Source organism: Mustelus asterias, chromosome 14 (assembly GCF_964213995.1).
Source record: "Mustelus asterias chromosome 14, sMusAst1.hap1.1, whole genome shotgun sequence".
Taxonomy (NCBI): domain Eukaryota; kingdom Metazoa; phylum Chordata; class Chondrichthyes; order Carcharhiniformes; family Triakidae; genus Mustelus; species Mustelus asterias.
Genome location: NC_135814.1, coordinates 31,744,141 through 31,766,166, shown reverse-complemented (window position 1 = coordinate 31,766,166; position 22,026 = coordinate 31,744,141). Strand labels below are relative to the sequence as shown.

Below are 22,026 nucleotides of genomic sequence, written 5' to 3'. Positions count from 1 at the left end.
AATTGAGCAGAGAATTCCTTTTCTTTGTCCGAATTGCTTTGGGGTACATTCCTATTGGATAGCTGGGTTCCATGATTTTAAAATTGAGATCGAGTTTTTTTTTGTACATTGCAATGGGGGGTGGGGTTTGGACTTTGTATATGGATGCATAGATTTTTCTTTGTTCATGTGATGAGAGCGTTGCTTGGCAGGGCCAGTAACTATTGCTCCAATCGTCCTCAAGGTGGTAGTGGTGAGCCACCTTCTTGAACCGCTGCAGTTCGTATGGTGCAAGCACACACAGTCCTGTTAAGAAAGGAGTTCCATCTTTCTAACTCAGCACCAGTAAAGGAATGGTCATATTGTTCAAAATCATGACTGTGTGCAGCTTGAAGGGGAATAAGTAGGTAGTGGTGTTCCCATACAAATATCCTAGTTGGAGGTGGAGTTTGGAAGGTGCTGTTGAAAGAAGCATGACCAGTTTTGCAGTTCATCTTGCAGAACACTGTTGCCACTGTGCTCCTGTGGTGGAGTCAGTTTAATAGAATGGATGGGGAATTGATCAAATGGACCATTTGTCCTGGATGGTGAAATTCCTGAATGTAGCTAGAGTTGTACTCATCCAGGCAAGTGGAAAGTATTACATCACACTCCCGACTTGTGCCTTGTAGATGGTCAACAGGCTGTAATGTTTCAGAAGGCAAAGGAAAGTTACTCCTTAAAACAAAATCTTTCACGGGGTGAAAGCATCATTGGCTAGGAAAGCAGTTGCTGCTCATCAAAAGGATTAAAACCTGACAAGAGCCTGGAGCTCTGCATCGCAGAGTACTCAAGGAACTGGCCCTAGAAATAGTGGACACATTGGTGATCACTTTCCAGCATTTTATAGATTCTGGAAGAGTTCTAATGGGTTGGAGGGTAGCTAATGTAACCCCACTTTTTAAGAGGGAGAAAGAAAACGGTGAATTATAGACTGGTTAAGCCTGACATCAGTGGCGGGGAAAATGCTGGAGTCAATAATTAAGGATGTAATAACTGAGCATTTGGAAAGCGGTGACAGGATCGGTCCAAGTCAGCATGGATTCACTAAAGGGAAATCGTGCTTAACAAAACATCTAGAATTTTTTGAGAATGTGACCAGTAGAGTGGACAAGGGTGAACCAGTGCATGTTGTGCATCTGGACTTTCAAAAGGCTTTTGACAAGGTCCCACACAAAAGATTAGTGAGCAAAATTAAAGCTCATGGTATTGGGGGTAATGCATTGACGTGGATAGAGAATTGGTTGGCAGACAGGAAGCAGAGAGTGAGAATAAACGGATCCTTTTCAGAGTGGCAGACAGTGACTAGTGGGGTCCCGCAGAGTTCAGTGCTGGGACCCCAGCTATTCACAATATACATTAATGATTTGGACGAAGGAGTTGAATACAATCTCTCCAAATTTGCAGACGACACTAAGTTGGGTGGTAAAGTGTGCTGTGAGGAAGATGCTAAGAGACTGCAGGGAGGCCTGGACAGGCTGATTGAATGGGCAGATACAATATAATGTGGATAAATGTGAGATTATCCATTTTGGTGACAAAAACAGGAAGGAGGATTATCTGAATGTTGGCAGTTGAGGAAAAGAGGAAGTGCAATGTTATGGTGGAATAATTGCTGAAGGTTGGCATGCAGGTACAGCAGGCAGCGAGGAATGCTAATGGCATGCAGGCCTTCACAGCAAGAGGAGTTGGGTATAGTAAGGATGTCTTGCTGCAGTTATACAGGGCCTTGGTGAGGCCACACCTCAAGTATTGCGTACAGTTTTGGTCTCCTAGTCTGAGAAAGGATATTCTTACCATTGAGGAAGTCCAGTGAAGGTTCACCAGACTGATTCCTGGAATGGTAGGACTGACATATGAAGAGAGACTGGATCGACTAGGCTTGTACTCACTGGAATTTTGAAGAATTAGAGGGAATCTCATAGAAACATAAAATCCTGATGGCACTGGACAGGCTAGATGCAGGAAGAATGTTCCCAATGTTGGGGAAGTGCAGAACTGGGGGTCACAGTCTAAGAATAAGGAGTAAGCCATTCGGGACTAAGACGAGGAAGAATTTTTTCACTCAGAGTTGCAAACCTGTGGAACTCTCTATCACAGAAAGCTGTTGGGGCCAGTTTGTTAGATATGTTCAAGAGGGAGCTGGACGTGGCCCTTGCGGTTAAAGGGATCAAGGGGTATGGAGAGAAAGCGGGAGTGGGATACTGAAAGTGCATGATCAGCCATGATCGCATTGAATGGTGGTGCAGGCATGAAGGGCTGAATGGTCTACTCCTGCACCTGTTTTCTATTTTTTTTGTTTCTATGAAAATTCAAAAAAGCAGTTGATCAGGTAGGACCTAGCCGTTAATACAAAAGTATACAAAATTAACTGAAAGCCTTGCAGATTCACAAGTTATTCTCAACTATTTTGTCTCAAATGATTCTTTTGTATTGTCATGCAGTTGTGAGTGGATGGAAGAACAGTATATTGTAAAATTTTAGCAGTGTAAAAAAAATGCAACAAAAAAGGCAATGTATTCCATTTAGGTTCATTAGCTATCACTATACTATCTAATTCTTTGTTCAACTCTAATTTTATCATAGTATGGTTACGTGTCATTACTCTGCTTGATGTACAAGTTTATTTATTAGTGCCACAAGTAGGCTTACGTTAACACTGCAATGAAGTTACTGTGAAAATCCCTTAGTCGCCACACTTCGGCGCCTGTTCGGCTACACTAGAAGAATTCACATGGCCAATGCACCTAACCAGCATGTCTTTCGGACCATGGGAGGAAACCGGAGCACCCAGAGGAAACCCACGCAGACACAGGGAGAACGTGCAAACTCTATACAGTCACCCAAGGCTGGAATCGGACCTGGGTCCGTGGCGCTGTGAGGCAGCAGTGCTAATCATTGTGCTACACCCATTTGAGCAAATAAATCCTTTGTTCCAAATGCCCTGCACACAAATTTCTACTAATGCCTAATTTCCTTTCTAGCTGTTGACTTCCCTGCACTTATTCATTTAATATTATACTTCAATGGTGCTTCTCCCTCTTACCTGGCTTTTTTCTAGACTTATCTAATCTTTAGTTACAGCTTGTTCTCTGATTAATACTTGCTGCTCCTCTCTGTAGTCTGTCAAGGAAGAATTACTTTAAAAAAAATCATTCTGGTTCCAAGCTAGCAAAGGTTTTTAAGTATGGTCTAGCTAAAAATGTGTATTTGTATTTTAGCTTCCTATAAAGATTTCTTAATTTCTCACATATCTTCTTGTGAAATATTGTGTATTTGGATCCCATTTTTCAACTATGTATAATAATTTACTCATGCTAAAATTAGTTGATTGGTTATGTTCCCAATTGTACAGCCAATTTAAATCCTTCTGTTTTTGTGCCACCACAATTATGGTTATATTATGGCTGATTTATTAGAGGTTATTTCTAATTTTTATTAGTTACAAGAATCTAAAACTAGCTTCTGGGAGCACTGCACTCGACGCTTTTCACCAGTTTATAAACACACAAGGTTTTTTCAAAACTTAAAAGTTTAAGGTGATTCAAATAAAAGCCTTTGATGCAGCACTTATTGGCAGTGGAGTGGCTTTTTCTTATACCTATCACTGCACTGGACGGTTCATGGTACAAATGTGAATTTTCACAACTGCCCAAGAACAAAGCAAGGTAATTGTTCAAGATTCTTAATATAGCTGCTCCAAGCATATACAGCTTTTAAAAATAATTCCCAAGTTTAAGTTTATTTATTAGTGTCACAAGTAGGCTGACATTAACACTTCCCAGAGGACTTCTGTAAGGCATCTGCTTTTGGTCAGTTAAAGAATCAAATATCTTAGCACAATAACTGTCAGGAGGCAGACACATTGAGTACCTGATCAAAGATTAGAGCACCATTTTTACAAAACACTATAACATGCAACAAAGCTAGTGAATAACCTGCATTCTTACCTTCTTCTAGTTTGCGGAGATGGATGACAATAAGGTTGGAAATCTTGCGATACTCTACAAAAGACAGTCTCAGTGTGGATTTTGGCATTTCTTTGATACTGTCTTCTGAATGGTCATTGACACCATTCATTCCATTTGGAATTCCAGAATGCCCTGTCAGAATTACCATGTATTAGAACAACTGAATCCATTACAATGCTTAATGGACAGCTTTCATCATACGATGGGATAAAATAAATAAAAACAATATCACCAGTACCCTCCGCATGCCCATTATTATCTAAACCATTACTTAGGGTCCACGTAATTCATCATATCTTAGCCACAGCCCAATGTGAGAAAAAGGACCTCACAATTTGTGCCTATATTAAAGGTACCCAAGAGAGAGATTTTAACAGTTCTGCACATATCTCACTCAAAACAGCTGAATTGTATCCCAGCACATGTGACAATAATAAATCAAATGAATTTGAGATCCCCAATGGGGGATATCCTATGAGAAAGCAGACTGATTATTAGTTGCAGAGAACACCAACATTTCTACCAACTGATGTCATCAAAAGATGCTCCTCCTGAAAATTATATTTTTGTCAAATCTGAATTCTACTGAAGTTGTTGCAGCAACTATAAGGTAAAGCTGCCACAGCCCCAAACGACCGTAGGTAGTGAGTGACTGGTGGTGATTTAACCTCAGGATCACCACACCTCAGGCGAGAGGCAAGGTTGAGAAGGCAGGTCGAGTCTTCATGGATAACCTCAGCCAGTACAAGAATTAAACCTGCACTGGTATCATTAACCGGCTGCCCACTCAACTTTGCTAAACCAATCTCCAAGCAATGACAAGTACAACTGTCTTCAATTGCACAGCCAGATATCACCACAGAGCAAGCGTAAACCAATGTAACCACAATCACCAACATGCTTTCTAGAAAGTCAGCAACCATGTGGGCAATAGCTTCGCATTAATTGCAAACCCAAACCTCAATAGGTTCCTCAATATCTGAGGATTCTAATGGATACCCGTTTTCTTTCGAGCACATTAATATGCTGAGCAATAGCACTGGGCATTTTTGATTTTGTTTCAATGTCTGCAAAATCCAAACTAAGGTTTAAGTTAAGACAGGTCCAAGCAATTCTTCATGGTTGAGAATACAGACTTAAAGTCCCAGGATCAAACTGAAATTCAAACTGTGATTCTATGTGAAAATGGTCTACAATAGTTTGTAGCTACTCCTGTCAGGAGTGCAGCTTTCATGGTATGCAAGATTCATCTGTCTTGCGCCATCCTCACACATCCATTGTAGCTCATCTGCAACTGCTCTGGCATCTGCCATCCAACTATGCCTAGGTTCCTCCCACAAGAGTTCTGTAGCTTTTCAGCTCTGATCAAATAGCTGAAACGCTGAAATTTTATTCTCTGGACGTCACTTTAAAATAATTCTTTTTGTTCTTGCTCCTTCCCAATTGAGATTGTTGTACGATGAGAGTTTGAGTCAGTTGACCCCTTATCTGAGGTGCAACAATGTTAACTGATCTATTTGTTCCACAGACACCATTCACTTCAATCTTCACTCTAATTTAACTGCCATCGTTTTTGTATTTTTGGTGTTCAATTCATATTCTAAATTTCTAGATTTTATGTGATCTACAATATCTTGTAGGGTCTCTTCTGATTCTTCAAGTAGTGCTGTATCATCAGCATACAGCAAGGTTATGTTCATGCCTCCAACTTTTACGCCTGGAAGTACATCTAATTCTGAATATTTCTTGTGCGCAGGAGTTGAATGACAGTACACAACCTTGTCATAATCCTCTCTTCACTTGAAGCATATCCTGTTCTAACCGGTTACTATTTGATCCCAAAGTGGGCTCTGGATAAATCTCATTTTTCTTGCAAATGTTACATTTCAGCAACACTATTAACTTGTCAATACTATTAAACACTCTTTCATTGTCAATGAAGCATATGTATATAGTCTTGTTTACTTCTCAATATTTATTGAAGATTTTAGAGTCAAATATTCTTTCACTTGTTCTTATTCAGTCTAAATGCAGACTGTGTTTCACCAATTTTTACTACAACTGTCTCATTACTTCTATAATTTAAGATCACTTTAAAAAGGTGGTCCATTAAGCTTGGGTCCAAAATGATTGCATTCCATTTCTTAGGTAACTTGACAAATAATGAATGTCTCAAGTCACTTGGAATGTATCCTTTGGCATATATTTGATCACAAATTTCTTTTACCACTTCAAATTATGTTTCTCCAAGGGTTTTTAAATGTTTTGTTGCTATTCAGCTATGCCTGGAACGTTTCCCGTACTCATCAATTTCAACGCATTCTTTACCTCTGATATCAATGTTTGTTCCTTCAATTGCCCCTATCGCAAGGGCTCCTTCAATTTGGGTCATCGTGCAATATAACATAAAAGATTCTGTCCCATCTTTTTGCCACTACAAACATTGTCAAACAATATTTGACCACCTCGTCTTTCACGCAGCACTCAGCAGTAACTGTTATTATCCCTTTCTATCCGTCAAAGATTTGACTTTCTGGTGCACGACTCAGATTGTGATTTCTTTCTGGCTCCAATACATCACGGATCCCATACCATTTTTCCTTAGTCCGCCCATACGCATTCTTTATTTTCTTTTCAATTTCATCACACTTGGGTGCGTTTCTTTTCTTTCCTCTTTCTAACATCATTATCACCTCATCTGTCATCCACTCCTGGTTTCTTTTCCATTTCGTGATATTTCCTTTGCAGCATGGCGTATACTTGCTTTCATGTTTTTCTGTTTGCTTCTATTTCTTTTTCTTGTTCAGAGACCTGTTTCTTCTGATGTTTCCAATCTCAAGACATTTATATTTGTGTTTTTAAAAACTTTTCAATCCTCCGGCTGTTACAAAAAAGTTAAGTTCCACAGCAGCAGCTCCTGCAGAGCACTCAAAAGTTTTACAAAATAAATAAGCATATTAAAGGACAAACTTTATAGGGGGAAAAAAGTAAAACCACCCGCCCCCCATCCGTCTTTTGCTCTTGAAGTTGCTACTTTCTGTTGCAATCCTTCACAGCTACACTAATATCCAACACATTCTCCATTCAGTTCTGACGAAGAGCTAAAAGGACATGATACGTTTAACTCTTTCTCTCCTTACAGCTGCTGCCAAACCCAACAAGATTTGCCAGGAACCTTTGTTCTTGTTTCAGATTCTAGCATCCACAGTATTTTGTTTGTAGTTGTATTTAACGTAGTTACAAATAGGGGTCATCATCACACACTATGCTGAAATTAAAAAAGGTAAAAGCACATGAATGAATAGATTCGTAGAAACAAGGCTGGAGGGAGGAAGGAATAACAACACCCACCGTCACTCTAAACACATGTTATTTATTTACAGATCAATTCCTATCTGGTGAAGTTAAAGTGAGTTTACCATTGATCCCTTCATGGACCTCCTGTTCCATTTCCTCTCCTACTTCATCATCTTGATCAAAATTTACATCTGGAGTCTCCACTCTAATGATTGATTTGTTTAGCAACCGGAAAGCTTCCTTAACATGCTTAGGTTGTACCTATAAAGACACAGCAAAAGTTCAAAGGCTTCTTTTTGGGAAAGCTTTCTATTAAAAAGTATATCAGCATCAAAACTTATGAAAAACATAGAATAATAGTTTCTTGGATTCAGGATGAGAAAGCAAACTATAAGCGTGGAAAATTCTACGAGTCATTCCATATCCACCTGTACCAGCAAATATCTGCCAAATGCAGCATCACAGTAAGTTTTCCCCAGGCTCAGCTGGACTAAGTAGTTAGAAAGGCTGAGCAATGCAGTAATCCATTTCTCATAAAACTGGCAGTTCAAAAGATTATGGAGTGCAGCTTTAGAATATTTTGGCCTTGAAGTTGATGAAGAAAACAGGATTTCTCCAAGAAACATTCAACTAGGTCATCTTTCCAGCTCTACCTGTATAGCTTTGTAGAGAAATTGAGCCCTTGATGTAAATGTTATTAAGATAAAAAGGCAACAGAATTAGTGACAGACATATCTGTCTTGCATGATGAAACACTGATAACATCGAGTTGGAAAGTAGGGAGGGCACAGTACAACAATGCACATACTCCAAAAGCAAGAGAACTAAACTCTTGAATGCTTAATGTTACCTCATCACAGCAATGCATTCTAGCCATGGATTCAGAAAGCCGAATCATACTCTCTAGCTGACGCACTGTGATTCGCCATGCTGATTTGGTTACTCCAGATCCATCCCTCTGACGAAGTCGTCGGTACTGTTCCACTATGAAGTCTTCAGATTCCTTCGAGATCTAAAAAATTAAATCCTCAGAAGTTATGTTGATTAATGCAATTTAGACAAAAAGACAGTCCAATAAATGTCACACTGAATTCATTAAGTGGCTGACCTTTGGTTTGAACTGCCTCGCAAATAACAGGTACCTCCTGATATCATCCAAGGAGTAGATCCGCTCAATGGATTCTTGAATTCGAGAATGCAGGTCCACGATACGCCTAGCAATGGCATAATCTGTTACCTGTTTATAACAATTGTATTATGTAAATATTTTCTCCAAGTTGTAGAAAAAGTTAAACACTATGAAATGGAATATGAAAAAAGATGCTCCCACCTCATTACATTCATCAACTAAAATGAAGAACAAATCGAACCGAGACATAATTGGGGCCGAGAGATTCACATTCTGTTTGAGAGATTTTGAACGATCATACCGTCCACCAACTGGATTTGCTGCAGCCAAGATGGAAGTCCTGGCATTCAAGGTAGCCTATATCGAAACAAAGATTTTGGATCGTCTTTAGGCGAGAGTGGAATTTAGTTTTGAACCCACTTAAGGTAAAACACAATCAACCCACAACATATTTTCAACTGCTTAACTGTCCATCTCCAAAGTATTAGTACGCCACAGAAACCAATTCCCATTTCCTTTAGGCAAATTTCCTAACAATTAAAGAACACAGGATTTTCCCAGCGGGGAGGAGTGAAATTTAAAATGATCAGACTTTTAAGAAATCTTCCATTCTCTGCTTTGGATAAATATTACTGCACATAAAATGTACACATGCAAATTTAGTAATGCATATTCCCCACTTGGCTCAAGTTTGATTTGAGTGCGCAATATTCCCAAATTATTTTTTTTTCCAGAAAAAAATAAGCTAAAAGTCAGATAGATTTCCAGAACCTTTAAAAAAATTACAAATTGAGATTTTGCATCCAGGTTTGGGGAAGGCTTAATGACAATGGCCAAGTTCAGGATGTGCTTTAAAAAGAATTTTGATTTGATAGCAGGGTAGCTGCAAGTAGGAGGAATGGCAAGTGGGAAGCACGGGAAGCGATGAGCAAAAGGCAAATTGAAAGAGGATTTTTGGGCTGGTTAATACCACTGATCAAGGCATTCTGGTGCAGCTAGATTTGTACAATTATTAAAGGACAGTTGATCCCAAAGACATTTGGAACATTAAAAACACAACACTTCTGGGGGGTTTGTGGAAAGTTTTGGATTCCTAGCCCAGAACTCCAAATAATAATGCAAAGGTTCTCGTGAGGATTTTTCATGGGACCATTTAATCTGTGCAAATTCCAAATACTACTCTTGCCCCAATTCACTCATGAGATAGTTTACTTTAAAAACGGTGAACTCTTATTATTTCATAATTCATAGATACCTATGGATTCAGTTATGGAAGTGGAATAAATGTAATTATTTCCCTAGTCATGGCCTCTCTAGGATTCCATTCTTTCTTCACCACAACACTCCTTTCCCAGATGCAGTTTCCTCCTTCATTATTCACTTAATTTACAGGGGTAATGTGCCTCTGACTTTCCAGTTCACAAGAGCCAACCGCTCTCCAGATTCACAGACACATTATATCAACAAATGTAATCAGGCAAAGGTAAAGAAATTACTGAGCTCTTCTGCTCACTGTTCATAATAGTAAATGGTTCCTTTATTTAAACTGCTAAGTTGCCTTTTCTACATTTCTATCAATTCAAAAGGAAGGACTCCCTAGCTCTATTTTGAGCATATCAAACTGAAACAAAAAAATTCTCTTCTAGTCTTACCAATGTACTTCTGGCAAATGAATAAAGAAACTAACAAGTTTGCTGATGATACCAAGATTGGTGGAAAAGTTGTGGGGAGGAGGTTAAGAGAGTGAGCAACAAGATGGCAGAGGGACTATAATACAGAGAAGTATGAAGTTATTTACTTGGTCACAAGTATAAAAAGCCAGAATGTTGATCAAAAAAGGTGTGCAACTTAGTGTTGATGTTCAAAGAGATTGTGTGTGTGCTTGTACAAGGAATAGAAACAGACAATAGGAGCAGGAATAGGCCATTTAGCCCTTCGAGCCTGCTCTGGCATTCAACATGGGTCTTGGCATCCTTTATCTCAACACCACAGTCCAGCAGTCTCCTCATAGCCCTTGACACCTTTAGAATCTAGGAATCCATTTCCTTCCTAAATATATTAAGTGATTTGGCCTCCACAGCCTTATGTGGTAGAGAATTTCACAAATTTACTAATCAGTAAAGAGATTTCTCATTTCATGGCCTATTCTGTATCCTGAGACTGTGACCCCTTGTTCTAGAACCGACCCCCCGCCCCCCAGGATCCCTGCACCCAGTCTGCCCAATGCTGTAAGAAATTTATACTTTTCAATGAGATCTCATCTCATTCTTCCAGGTCCCTTTGCATATAATAAAAAAGGCAAATGGGATAGAACAGAGAAAAGTGCAGAACAGGCCCTTTGGCCCTCCAAGCCTGTGCCGATTATGCCTACCTAAACTAAACTGTATGCACTTACAGGGTCCATATCCTTTCAGTCCCATCCTATTCATGTATTCGTTTAGCTGCCCCTTAAATGTCGCTATTGTACCTGGTCCCACCACGTTCCCGAGCAGTGTCTTCCAGACATTCACCACCCTCTATGGAAAAAAACTTGCCTCACACATCTCCTCTAAACATTTCCCCATACACCTACTACAAAAGGTCGTGAAAGTAGCCCAATCCATCACGCAAACCAGCCTCCCATCCATCAACTCTGTCTACACTTTCCGCTGCCTCAGCAAAGCAGCCAACATAATTAAGGACCCCACACATCCCGGGCGTTTTCTCTTCCACCTTCTTCCTTCAGGAAAAAGATACAAAAGTCTGAGGTCACGTACCAACCGACTCAAGAACAGCTTCTTCCCTGCTCTGTAGACTTTTGAATGGACTTACCTTGCATTAAGTTGATCTTTCTCTACACCCTAGCTATGACTGTAACACTACATTCTGCACTCTCTCACTTCCTTCTCTATGAATGGTGTGTTTTGTCTGTATAGCGTGTAAGAAACAATACTTTTCACTGTATGTTAATACATGTGACAATAATAAATCAAATCAAACCAAACCTATGTCTCCTAGTACTAGACTTTTCTAAGCTAGGAAAGAACATCTGACTATCCACTTTGTCCATGCCACTCAATCTTGTAAATCTCTACCAGGTCACCCCTCAACCTCCGCCATTCCAATGAGAACAAACCGGGTCTATCCAACCTCTCCTCATAGCCAATGCCCTCCAGACCAGGCAATATCCTAGTAAACCTCTTCTGTACCCTCTCCAAAGCATCTACATCCATCTGGTAATACGGCAACCAGAATTGCACACAATATTCTAAATGAGGTCTAACTAAGGTTCTGTACAGCTACAACATGATCTGTGAATTTTTATACTCAATGCCCCGATCAATGAAGGCAAGCATGCCGTATGCCTTCTTGACTACCTTATCCACCTGCATTGCCACTTTGTGATCGGTGGACATTACACCCAGATCTCCCTGCCTGTCAATATTCCTGAGGGTTCTACCATTTACTGTATAATTCCTACATGCATTGGACCTTCCAAAATGCATTATCTCTCACTTGTCCAGATTAAACTCCATCTGCCATTTCTCTGCCCAAGTCTCCAACCGGTCTAGATCTTGCTGTATTCTCTGACAATCCTCTTCACTATCCGCAACTCCTCCAATTTTTGTGTCAGCTGCGAACTGACTAATCAGACCAGCTACATTTTCCTCCAAATCATTTATATATACTACGAACAACAAAAGGTCCCAGAACTGATCCCTGTGAACACCGCTAGTCACAGCCTTTCATTCAGAAAAGCACCCCTCTACTACTACCTCTGAAGCCAGTTCTGTATCCATCTTGCCAGCTCTCCTCTGATCCCGTGTGACTTCACCTTCTTACCAGTCTACCATGAGGTACCTTGTCAAAGGCTTTACTGAAGTCCATGTATACAACATCCACTGCCTTTCCCTCATCGATCATCTTCATCATTTCCTCAAAAAACACAATCAAGTTAGTGAGGCAAAACCTCCGCTTCACAAAACCATGCTATCACTAATAAGTCCATTTGTTTCCAAATATGAGTAAATCCTGTCCCTAAGAATCTTTTCCAATACTTTCTCTACCACTGACGTAAGGCTCACCAGCCTATAATTTCCTGGATTATCCCTGCTGCTCTTCTTGAACAATGGAACAACATTGGCTATCCTCCACTCTTCTGGAACTTCACCCGTAGCCAACGAGGATACAAAGATTTCTGTCAAGGCCCCAGCAATTTTTGCCCTTGCCTCCCTTAGTATTCTGGGGTAGATCCTATCAGGCCCTGGGGACTTATCTACTTTAATGCTTTTTAAGACGCCCAATACCTCCTCCTTTTTGATATCGACATAACTCAGAATATGTACACACCCTACCCTAGGGTCCTCATCCATCAAGTCCCTCTCTTTGGTGAACACTGAGACAAAGTAATCATTTAGTATCTCACCCATTGCAGATTCCCTCCACTATGCTAGAGTGGACCAACCCTTTCCCTGGCTACCCTCTTGCTCTTTACGCAAGTATAAAATGCCTTATTTTCCTTAATCTTGTTTGCCACGGACTTTTCATGACCCCTTTTAGCTCTCCTAACTCCTTCCTTAAGTTCCTTCCTATATTCAAGGATTTCATCTGACCTACACCTTTTAGACCTTATGAATGCTTCCTTTTTCTTTTTGACAAGGCTGATAACATTCCTCGTTATCCAGGGTTCCCGATATTTGCCAAACTTATCCTTCATCCTCATAGGTACATGCCGGTCCTGAATTCCAATCAACTGACATTTGAAAGATTCCCACATGTTGGATGTTGATTTACCCTCAAACAGCCTCCCCCAATCTGCACTCTCCAGATCCTGTCTAATGTTGTTTAGTTAGTCTTCCCCCAATTTAACAGCTTTGCAAGAGGACCACTCTTGTTCTTATTCACAAGCACTTTAAAACTTACGGAATTATGATCAGCGTTGGGATGTTGGCATTTATTGCAAAGGGACTGGCGTATAAAAGTAAAGACGTGTTGTATAGGGTGTTGGTGAGACCACATCTGGAGTAGGGTACCCAGATTTGGTTGCATTGGAGGGAGGTCAGAGGTGGTTCACCAGATTGATTCTGGGGTGAAAGGGTTGACGTACGAGGAGAGATTAAATAGTTTGGGCTTGTACTCGCTGGAGTTTAGAAGAATGAGGCGATCTGATCAAGGTACATAAAATTTTAAAAGGGATTGATAAAGTAAATGTAGACCAAATGTTTCCTCTTATGGGGCAATCTCGAACAAGAGATCACAGGTATAGGTCGAGAGGCAGTAGATTGAAAACTGAGATGAAGAGGAACTATTTCTCACAGAGGGTAGTGAATTTGTGGAACTCGCTGCCTCATAGCACGGTGGAGTCTGAATCATTGAATGGTTTCCAGGAGATACATTTTGTAAAAAAAGGGATAAGGGGATATGGGGAACAGGAGGGGAGGTGGATTTGAGACCCATAGAGATCAGCCATGATCTGATTAAATGACAGAGCAGGCTCGAGAATTTGCTGACTTCTGCTTCTAGTTTCTAGATCAGCTTTTCTGATCTATGACCATTTAACTAATACTCTGCCATTCTGTTTCTCCATCCAAAGTGGATAACTTCACACATCGATCCACATCATACTGCATTTGCCATGTATTTGCCCACTTGTCCAACATGTCTAAGCCTCCTAACATCTGCAGGAAGTTAGCACGCAGGAGCAGCAAACAATTAAGACAAATGGCATTTTGGCATTAGTGCAAAGGAATTAGAATACAGGAATAAATAAGTCTTTCTGCAATTGTACAGGGCTTTGGTGAGACATTTGGAATCCTATATAGTTTTGGTCTCCACATGCAAAAAAGGATATATTTGCATTGAATAAGGTGCTGATCATTTAGAACTGAGATGAGAAATTACTTCTCTCAGAGGGTTGTGAATCTTTGGATTCACTGATCTGCTCCAGAGGGTTGTGGATGCTCCATGGTTGAATTTATTTAAGGCTGGGATAGACAGATTTTTGGTATCTCAGGGAATTAAGGGCTAAGGGGAGCAGACAAGAAAATGGAGCTGAAGCCCAAGTTCAGCCATGATCTTGTTGAATGGTGGAACAGCCTTCAATGGGCTGTGTGGTTTTCTCCTACTCTTATTTGTTATGTTCTTAAGTGCTCTTCATGGTAATGTAGTACTACGGTACTGAACTTAAAAGCTAGAGGCTGTGAATTCAAATACTATCGTGGTAAATTTGTTAATATGTTATCGTGTCAATGGCTGGGAGTGGCATTCTTTCTTATTTTCCCATTTTTTTTTCCTATTGGTGGCGCATATCCACACATTACCTTGATATTGGAGCACATAAAATTCATTCAGGACATGGATGGAAAAGATTAGAGGGCTCATCCCAGAAATAAAGTTCTGAAGGGCTTGAGAGGATAGACACAGTTTAATCCCCTAGTTGTGGAATTTAGAACATGGAAAACGGTCTGAGGAGGTGAAGTCAGCCATTTAGGATTGAATTGAGATACTTCTTGGTTGTGGATTGTCTCTCATTGAGTATACTTAAGGCTGAGACACAGAATTTTGGTGTCTCAGGGAATCAAGGGATACATAGAGAGAAGGTAGAAAAGTAGAGTTGAGGCAGAAGATCAGCCATGCTTGCACTGAATCAATGGCTCTTATGTTCTTACAAGTATGATTGATATAGCTTTGCCAAGCCAATCACATCTCACAAATAGGTAGTTAAAACTGAGAATTAAAGATATGGAAGAAAATAAATACCAAATAAACAAAAAGAAACAAAAAAGACTTGAAAGGGAGACCATATCTAATCAATTAGAACACAAGAAAAAATACATGGAGAATATTTTAAATGATAAACTAAACCTTTCTTCATGGTTAAATTTATTCATTACTACTGCCTGCAGAGGGCATCAACTATAATTAATTATTTTAGGATTCAATTCAAAGTACCCAAAGGTTCAGAATCATTTAAACAAATTACTTTGACTCCAGCTTTAGTGATGGAAATGGTTTGCTGTTCCATGGCTTCATGTATAGCTACTTGATCTTTTGTCTCCATTTTATCAAATTCATCAATACAGCAAACACCCTATAAAAAAAAGAATACGCACTTGAGTTTCTCTCTCAATATAGAAAAATACAATAATGTGGAAATTATGATCAGCAAATCATTTCTGACAACTGTGAACACAGATACAAATAAAAAGAAAACTTCACAAGTTCAAAACTCAGGACTTGCAACTAACTACCAGGACTTGTTGAATACAGTGAGCTATGCTATCATCCACTTTATGTCGGTAATAGTAATTAGACAACTCTTTGATGGTCTCTAGTGACGTATGGACAGTACTGCAGCCTTACACTGCAGAGAACCTAAAGAATGCCCGAGGACACAGGGGCTAGAATATATGGCTCAAGTGTTCACACTTTTAGTTTTCAAAATCCAAAGAGCTGTACACTTTTATATTCTATCACAAACTACAAAACAAAATTTCAAATGAATGTACATAGGAATAGGAATAGACTATTAAGCTCATGAACCTGCCCTATCAACGAAATCATTACATTAAGTGCTGCCCAATGCCATGTGATACACACCTTTGCCCCATATCGATTTTCAAATTTGTTAATCTCAAATTAAAAATGAATTGACATAGTACCAGTTACCATTTGCAGAAGCGAGTTCTAAACCTCGACCACCCAAAGAGTTTCCTAATTTCACTCTTGAAAAGCCTGGCTCTAATTTTCAGACCACGCCCAGACCTGGACTCCCCAACCAAATAGTTTTTCTCTGAATGCAACCGTACAATAAAGAATAAATTGTGCAGAATGCCCATACATTGTCAGCAAGCATCAATGCTCCAGCTTCAATGACAAATTCATGCGACTCTTCATCTCTTACAACTGCAGCCGTCAGACCTGCAGCAGTGCTAGCTTTGCCACTTGTGTACACAGCCCGTGGACTGAATTCTTCCACATGCCTGTTTTATACAAAATAAACCAAATATTTTTAATTAGTATAAACCAAAATGAACACATAGTACAACCTTGGCACGCCAAATATTTAACATACAAAATTTTCTCTATCTATATAGTCTTTCTGTGTTGGCTGAGAGATTTAGCAGATAATAAACTTCCAGAGCTAGGTTTTTGCCACTAGAAAAATATGCAAAGATAGCCCATGGTGAATCCTCCTTTGTTTATCTCTACCTGTGGTAAAGCTTTCAGTTTCACTTTGTACAAGCTGTGGATAAAATAATATTGGATAAAGAATTAAAGTTATGCTACACTATCCTACTGTGCAGCACTGAACCTTTTCATTAAATTTTATGAAAAACTTACAGGATTGTTACTCACTGCTTTGTCCTCCCCTATTTAATAAAATTATGAAAACAGTGATTTAATCATAGCAGGGTGGAAGTGGAAAGCAAGATTATTATTTATACAAAGCATATTTTGGGGTGAGAATAAGATCACCTAATTAAAATTAATAAATTAACTGTACTATTATAATAGTGGGGCACATGGTAAAAAATGATTTTTAAAAAAGAGTACTTACGCTGACAAAAGGTATGATATGACTTACTTAAGGAACTGGCTTTTAGCTGTGCTTGGATCTCCAACAATACAAACATTAATATCACCACGTAGAGAAGTACGCTCCAGGGTAGTTTTAGGAACTCCTCCAAAAAGCATCAGTAAGACTCCACGTTTAACTTCATCATTACCTATAAAAAAAATTGCACTGGTGGTATCTGAAGTGCTGTAAGTTTTTAAGAAAGGTTATCTTCAAGAAACATCTTTAAAATACACAAGTGATATTTAAATTCAGCACTAGTGTGAGATTATTACAGCCAATTATTATTGAACCATGAAAGCAACAACTGACTTCGGCCATTTTTGAGATGACAATCCCCAGGACCAAAAAATGTCAATATCTGGATCATACTAAAAGAGAACATTTAAATAAAAGCAAAAAGAAGTTTTCAAAATGTTGCTTCTTACCATGAATGGTAGGAAAAAGACTTGTACAGAGATTATGATACAGGTTCTTATCCTGACTCATCTCAAACACCTTCTCCCATTCCTGAACGGTCATTTGATTTTTAATACTTTCTGCTGTCTGTTCTTCTTCTCTTATTTCTTTACCACCAAACTGGAATATTTTAAAAAGAAAACAAACAGTTTTAATGCCAGAACAAGATAAGTCTACAACTCTGGAGATTCAGATAAACAATATGAAAACATGACACACATACAATTTAAGACGCCTTTCAGAACAAAAGAAGTGATGCAAAAAAAATCAATTATATCTTATGATCCTCAGACAAGCCCTCAGGTTTTTGGTAAGATCTGGTTAGAGACCCTTAAAGTAGGCAAAAGTTTGCAATTCAAGGCACAAGTGAAAAAAACCACAGAATTCCATGGATATTGAACAAACCAAAATAAATTTTGCTATACAAGGTCAGAAAAATAAAACCATTTAAATTATCTCTCACACTGACATTCAGGGGACAGATGAGGTACATGTCAATTAGCAAGCCAAATGTGGTCGAACACACCACACTACTTAATGGCGGATGTGACCAAGACGGAGTCTGTGGAGATCTCAACCTTCAGTAACAGAATGCACGAATCCCACTGAAACTCAGTCTCTCGAGGTATTCCAATCTTCACTTTTGAAGATCTCATCTCAGGATTCTCCAAAAAAGTCACTCCAACTTGGATGGCTTCAACCACAGTCCAACTCACAGGGTTTGAATCTCATCTCCTAAGATATTCCGTCCCTCTGTATTCCCGTGCATACTCTCAAATACAAGTCTGTATCTTCTGCCGCGCCCACTAGAACACTACCGCTCCGATGGGATATCTTTGTCCCAAAGGCCCCAAGCAGAGTCACCAACCTTTAGCTACCTTCCTCAAACTTCATTGCTTCTTCTGAGCTCTTTGCAAATACCAGTAATTTCCTTGAGCACACTTCCCTTAAAGTCTGCTATCCAAGGCCTTTTTCTTATTTGAAGCCTTTTTCCATTCCTCTTTTCATCCTTAACTGAGATCTGCCTCTGTCCCCATCCCTTTCCTGGGACTTATATTTGCGACCTCTCTCTGTCCCTTTTTTTGGGACTAATCTCTACCTGGGACCCCTGTTAGCTATGGTGCTCTGCTCCTGGTCATCTAACCTGGGTTTTAATGCCATTTTTCTTCTCTGCACTAGTGAATTGGGCTCATCCTCAGTCCAAAAAGCTTACACTGCTGAACTATGCAGGCGCAATTCGCTCCCAGTCGGCACACACCTGGGAAAATTGAAGCTCGTAGGGGTTGGTCCCAACCTCCCTTCTCAACTCCAAAGTATAGTTTATGCAACAATATGCAGCCCTCCTATTTATAAAGCCAGGATTTGTAATTAAGTACGAGACATAACTGGCAGATTAACTTTTTCAACTTTATTCTTCACGTTTCTGCACTCAAAAAAAAACCAAGCCCCAAGTTTTTATTTACGAACAAGTAACTTTCGTCTCAAGCATTTAGTGTCAATCAGGTGTCAGCGGTGCTCAACATTAGATGCAAGGACATTTCCAACGGTGGGGGACCAGAGCCAGATGTCACAGTCTGAGGATACAGGGTTTAGGACAGAGATGAGGAGAAATTTATTCACCAGAGTGGTCAGCCAATAGAATTCATTAACAAAGTGGCCAAAATAGTAAATGTTTTCAAGAAGCAGTTGGAGAAAGGGATCAAAGGATATGATGTGGGGGTGGAAACATAGGAACCAAGCCGAGTTGGATGATCAGAATGAATGGCAGAACAGGCTCAAAGTGCTTCTATTTTCTATTCTTGCCTTTTTGTTGGGAGCTCGTGGGTTACACTTCCCCTCCAGGACTCGAGCACACACAAAAGAAAAACCAAAACTGACATTCTAGTGTGGTAGCTATGAAGCTTGTAGTCAAATGTCCATTTGTTTCAGATGAGACATCAAACTGAGCCCCCCCCTGCCTCAACGGACGCAAAATATTCCATGGTGCTCTTTCAAAGAGTAGAGCATCCAGTGTCCTGGAAAATATCATACACTCCAAATCTCACCACATTGGTCTAGATAGATGGAGGTAAAAGCTGAATGTCACGAGAGAGAGTAATCGACCAGACGACCGGAGTTAAATGGTTTGGTCTATCACCACAAATTGGCTTTCTGGAAAGGAGAACAATTTTCACAAAGTTCAAAAGTATTTTTCACCAGAATGCTGTGATCCTGAAATATTAACAAAAACTCAAAGATTCAAGCTATGTCAACATATAAAAAAAATAGAGAAACTGTGATTTGATGTGGTTAGATATTATTGCAACCAAAACTATACCATAGATAGAAGGAAAAGTGTCTTCAGACCACCAAATTAAACAAACATACACACCCTTGGGTTTGTCTGCGCCACATAACATGCCAGGAAGGCCAGTTTGTAGGACAGATCACGGACACCTAAAGCACGAAGACCTCTGACTCCTTCCGTTTCATACCCATCAGCACCACTGACACGAGACCCAGTTTCAGCACGGATACCTAAAGAAACATAAAACTAATTAATCATGGGGAAAAAAAAGGCATTGCTCTTCAATTACAAAATTGATCTTTATTTATTTCAGGGTACTGTGACAATAAGTAATTTTTGCCAAGTGGCCAGACTTGTGGACAACATTGTCGCCTGACTTTAAAGACTGATAACTGCACTGTTTATGTGGGGGAAGACAGATAGATCAATACAAAAAAAAGTATGAATAAATGTAACCCTGGGATTAATTTACAATGATCAAGTACAGTCTATGATTCTAGCACAGGAAGCCATTACAGCACGGAAGAAAGCTATTTGGCCCATCAAGTTCTGCCAACTCAAAAAGCAAAATCGGCAAGTCCCATTCCTTTCCCAGTTTCCCTGTGCACTTCTTTTCTTCAGGTGCTTTTCCAGTTCTCTTTTTAAAGTCACAATCAAATCTGCTTCCACCACTCTCTCACGCAGTGCATTTCAGATACTAATCATTCAATTCATGAAAAAAGTTTTCATTTCACCATTGGGTCTTTTCGCAATTGCTGCAAATGTGTCCTCTGACTCTTCACCCCTCAAATCAAAGACAGCAGTTTCTCCCTATCTTTTCTGTCTAAGCTCATGAGTTTGAATACTTCTATAAAATTTGCTCTCAACCTTCTCCAAGGAAAATTGCCAAAAGCTTCTCCAATCTCTGTAGTACCTCATCCCTGCAACCATTTTCGTAAATCTTTTCTGTACCATCTCAAATGCCTTCACATCCTTCCTGAAACATGAAGCCCAGAATTTGATATAATACTCCAGTTGAGGCTGAACCAGTATTTTAGAAAGGTTCACCATATCATCTTTGCTTTGGCTATGCCACTTAATTTATATTATTTGTTCCTCCCAAAATGTATCACTTCACACTTCTCCACATCAAATTCCATCTGCCACATGTCTGTCATTTCACAAGCCTCTTGAACTCCCTCTTCAGTTTGCAACACTCGCAATTTTCTGAAAGTTTCAACATTGCGCTGTGTAAAGTGTAAACCATTAATGCAGATCAAAAAAGCAGGGTCCTAGCATGTGCCTCTGTATAACATCCTCCAATCTGAAGAAGAATTCATTCACCACTGCTCTGCTCCCCATCACTTGTCCAAGTGATGTCATGCCACAACTGATCCTTTTAATCGTCATGGGCATCAACTGCATCATCAATCGAACACATTTCACATGCACCCTTTTTATGCTTTATCTCACTATCAATTTTGGCATCCAGGGCGCTGTCCCTATTCCCCTTATGGGAATGCGCTTTGATTACAGAAACCAACACCTTTTTAAATACAGCCCATTGTTCCATTAATTTTGCCTGCCAATCGTTCATTCCTATTTATCTACAGATTTATTTTATGAGAAATGTTTAACATGCAAGGCAAAATATCAGCAACACAATAACATTCTTCCCAAAAATCTCAACGGAAATCAGAAAGAAGGTGCAAAATATAAGATATCATTGAGTTTAAAGAGCAAAAAAAGCTAGGTAATGTCAAGCAAGATGTTTTTTATTTAAAAATTACAATATCCAAATGGATAGAAAACTTTGTTGAAAGGTGATGGGACTATTCTAACTTGTGATACAGGCTCTTTATAAAATTCTATATTTGCCAGAATGACATTTTTATCTTCAGTGTTATTTCCAATCAAAATACACTAACATTCATTGATCTATAAACTTTGCCTTTGTTTTTTATCCTTTTGCAGAACGTGGGCACTGCTGGCTAGACCAGCATTTATTACCTATTCTCAACTGCCTTCTGAGGAGCTGCCTTCATGAACTGTTCACTGCTACAGCTCCAAGTCAGGATGGTTTGTAACTTGGAGGGGAACTTTCAGGTGGTGGTGCGCCCATTCATCAGGTGCTCTCATCTTTCAACGTGGTAGAGGTTGGAGGCTTTAGCAGATGCTGCTGAAGGTTTGGAAAGTTGCTGCAGTGCATCTCAAAAATAGTGCATGCTGCTGCCACCATGCGTCGGTTGTGGAGGGCATGAATGATGCAGATGTGGTGCTGATCATTGGGCTGCTTTGTCCCGGATGGTGTTGAGCTTCTTCAGTGTTG

The 22,026-nt window shown here is 39.6% G+C and overlaps 1 protein-coding gene across 1 annotated transcript in view; it reads right to left on the bottom strand.

The window, feature by feature from the left end:
- The window catches only part of LOC144503564 (zygotic DNA replication licensing factor mcm6-B-like), a 33,398-nt gene that overhangs the window by 4,174 nt on the left and 7,198 nt on the right, over window positions 1-22,026 (bottom strand). Inside the window, exons 6-15 of the mRNA XM_078228047.1 lie at window positions 19,803-19,948; window positions 17,401-17,551; window positions 16,982-17,123; window positions 16,235-16,376; window positions 15,377-15,484; window positions 8,617-8,772; window positions 8,395-8,523; window positions 8,137-8,298; window positions 7,409-7,547; window positions 3,969-4,121 (exon numbers count right to left, since the gene is read on the bottom strand). Coding sequence (XP_078084173.1) covers window positions 3,969-4,121; window positions 7,409-7,547; window positions 8,137-8,298; window positions 8,395-8,523; window positions 8,617-8,772; window positions 15,377-15,484; window positions 16,235-16,376; window positions 16,982-17,123; window positions 17,401-17,551; window positions 19,803-19,948 — 1,428 coding nt within the window. The remainder of the gene's footprint in view (window positions 1-3,968; window positions 4,122-7,408; window positions 7,548-8,136; window positions 8,299-8,394; window positions 8,524-8,616; window positions 8,773-15,376; window positions 15,485-16,234; window positions 16,377-16,981; window positions 17,124-17,400; window positions 17,552-19,802; window positions 19,949-22,026) is intronic.